The 2,485-nt window shown below is 53.5% G+C and overlaps 1 protein-coding gene across 1 annotated transcript in view; it reads left to right on the top strand.

Moving 5' to 3' along the window:
• Nucleotides 1-287: 287 nt before the first annotated feature.
• stx1b (syntaxin 1B) overlaps nucleotides 288-2,485 on the top strand; it is a 31,321-nt gene continuing 29,123 nt past the window's right edge. The window contains exon 1 of the mRNA XM_061884318.1: nucleotides 288-583. Coding sequence (XP_061740302.1) covers nucleotides 554-583 — 30 coding nt within the window. The 5' untranslated portion in view covers nucleotides 288-553. The remainder of the gene's footprint in view (nucleotides 584-2,485) is intronic.

The following is a 2,485-nucleotide window of genomic DNA, read 5'->3' on the forward strand; positions in this document are numbered from 1 at the left end:
CATCATGTATACAATCATCCACATGATTTTATAATCATGTATACAATCATCCACATGATTTTAAACATCATCTATATAATCATCCACATGATTTTATATTTCAAGCACCCACATGATTTTATACCTCAAGGCAGCGGTGGGGGGAGGAAGCGGGATTCTGTGGGACAGCAGTGCGTGGAGTGCGTCGTTGACGCATGCGCACCGGTGCTCTCCCCTCCGCATCACTTGCCCCTCCCCCTTGGTTTTCTGCAGCATCAGTACCACTCTCCCGCCGCCCCTCCCCCACTCGCCCGTCCCGCTGCTGCGTTGCGGGGCCACAGTGTGACCGCAGCGCACCGCCGAGGAAGAGGAGGAGAAGAAGACACGCGTGGGGGCAGCACGACGCTCCGAGACCACAGCAGGGGGTCGAGAGGAAGAGGAAGCCGTCCATCCTCTTCGTCACTTTCCGCGTTCGCTCGACAGAGGCGGGAAGCCCCCCCCCCCCCTCCCTCCCACCGCCGCTCTTCATCCTCGACCCCTCCCGGACTGAAGATCCTCCTCATCGTCGGCAGCCATGAAGGACCGTACGGCGGAACTGCGAAGTGTAAGATGACATTTCCTTCCCTTTTCCTTTCCTTCCCGTTTCCTTTCCTTCCCTCGCCGCCTTCTTCCTCCGTGCGCGCGCGCGACCAGCGTGCCAAGTGACGATGATGATGAAGATGGCGGCGACGGCGAGCCGCACGCGCGGGGCCTGCTCTCACGTGATTGATTGTCCCGCGTGTGCGCGAGCGGCGGGGGTCGTGTCGGCGTGGGTGGGAGCCGACATTTTCACGCCTCTCGCCGGGCTTCGACGCAGAGGCCTCGTGCTCGCCTGAGGAGCGCGCTTGCCGCGTGCACGAGGCCTGAGGTATAGTGCTCGCGCGCGTGGGATATGAGACATGATGAGGATATGACCCGATCACGCGCACACGTGTACACGCGCACACGTCAGTGGGTCATGGTGGGGGGGTTGGAGGAGGTGTGTGGGGGGGGCGTTATTCCACACCCTTTTTATGGCGCCTTCTTCATGGAACAGCTGATCTTTCCTGCGGGAGGGGCGGGGGAGTGGGGGGCTGTGGTGGTCTGCACCTTCATCGCCAATCAGCCAATCGATCTATGTCGATACATGTCGATATCATCTTTTAGTCTCTCCCCCTGGTGGCTGCTTGAAGGATGACAGTAACGCTTTCGGTTCGTCTCCATTTTATACCGCTTGTCCCTCTGGTCTCACATTGGCTAGAGACTATCCCAGCTGCAGTGGGCAGGGTACACCTGGACGAGGAAGGCAGTGTACACCCGGACGAGGAAGGCAGGCTACACCTGGCCAAGAAAGGCAGGTACACCTGGACGAGTAAGGCAGGTGGGTACACCTGGACCAGGAAGATAGGGCAGGGTACACCTGGACGAGGAAGGCAGGGTACATCTAGACGTGTAAGGCAGGTGGTACACCTGGACGAGGAAGGCAGTGTACACCTGGACGAAGAAGGTAGGGCAGGGTACACCTGGACAAGGAAGGCAGTGTACACCTGGACAAGGAAGGTAGGGCAGGGTACACCTGGACGAGGAAGGCAGGGTACATCTAGACGTGTAAGGCAGGTGGTACACCTGGACGAGGAAGGCAGTGTACACCTGGACGAAGAAGGTAGGGCAGGGTACACCTGGACCAAAGAAGGCAGTGTACACCTGGACGAGGAAGGTAGGTTACATCTGGACAATGAAGGTAGAATACATCTGGACAAGGAAGGTAGGGACACCCTGGACAAGGACGGCAGGTGGGTACACCTGGACAAGGAAGGTAGGGTCAAACCTGGAGAAGGAAGGCAGGGTGGGTACACCTGGAAGAGAAAGGTAGGGTCATACCTGGACGCGGAAGGCAAGGTACACCTGGACAAGGAAGGTAGGGTGCACCTGGACAAGGAAGGTAGGGTGCACCTGGACAAGGAAGGTAGGGTGCACCTGGACAAGGAGACAGAGTACACCTGGACAAAGAAGGTAGCGTACAACTGGACAAGGAAGGCAGGGTACACCTGGACAAGGAAGGCAGCGTACACCTGGACAAGGTAGTGTACACTTGGACAAGTTTCCACCTCGTGGCAGGACCAATATTTCTTATTGATGACCACCGTCTTTCACACTAATAAATACTAAATAATACACACTTGTAATACACAATAAGAAAGTAATACACATTCATAATACACATACAGGAAGTAATACACCTTCAGGAAGTAATACACATTCATAATACACATCTAAGAAATAATACACCTTCAGGAAGTAATACACATTCATAATACACATCTAGGAAATAATACACCTTCAGGAAGTAATGTACATTCAGAAAGTAAAATACTCTCATAATACACATCCAGGAAGTATTGATTATAAACATTCATGAAGTAATACACATTTAAATACAATGAAGTAATATACATTCAAGTAAACATTTAAGAAGTAGTATAATACA

This window comes from Nerophis ophidion, linkage group LG23 (assembly GCF_033978795.1).
Source record: "Nerophis ophidion isolate RoL-2023_Sa linkage group LG23, RoL_Noph_v1.0, whole genome shotgun sequence".
NCBI classification, from domain to species: domain Eukaryota; kingdom Metazoa; phylum Chordata; class Actinopteri; order Syngnathiformes; family Syngnathidae; genus Nerophis; species Nerophis ophidion.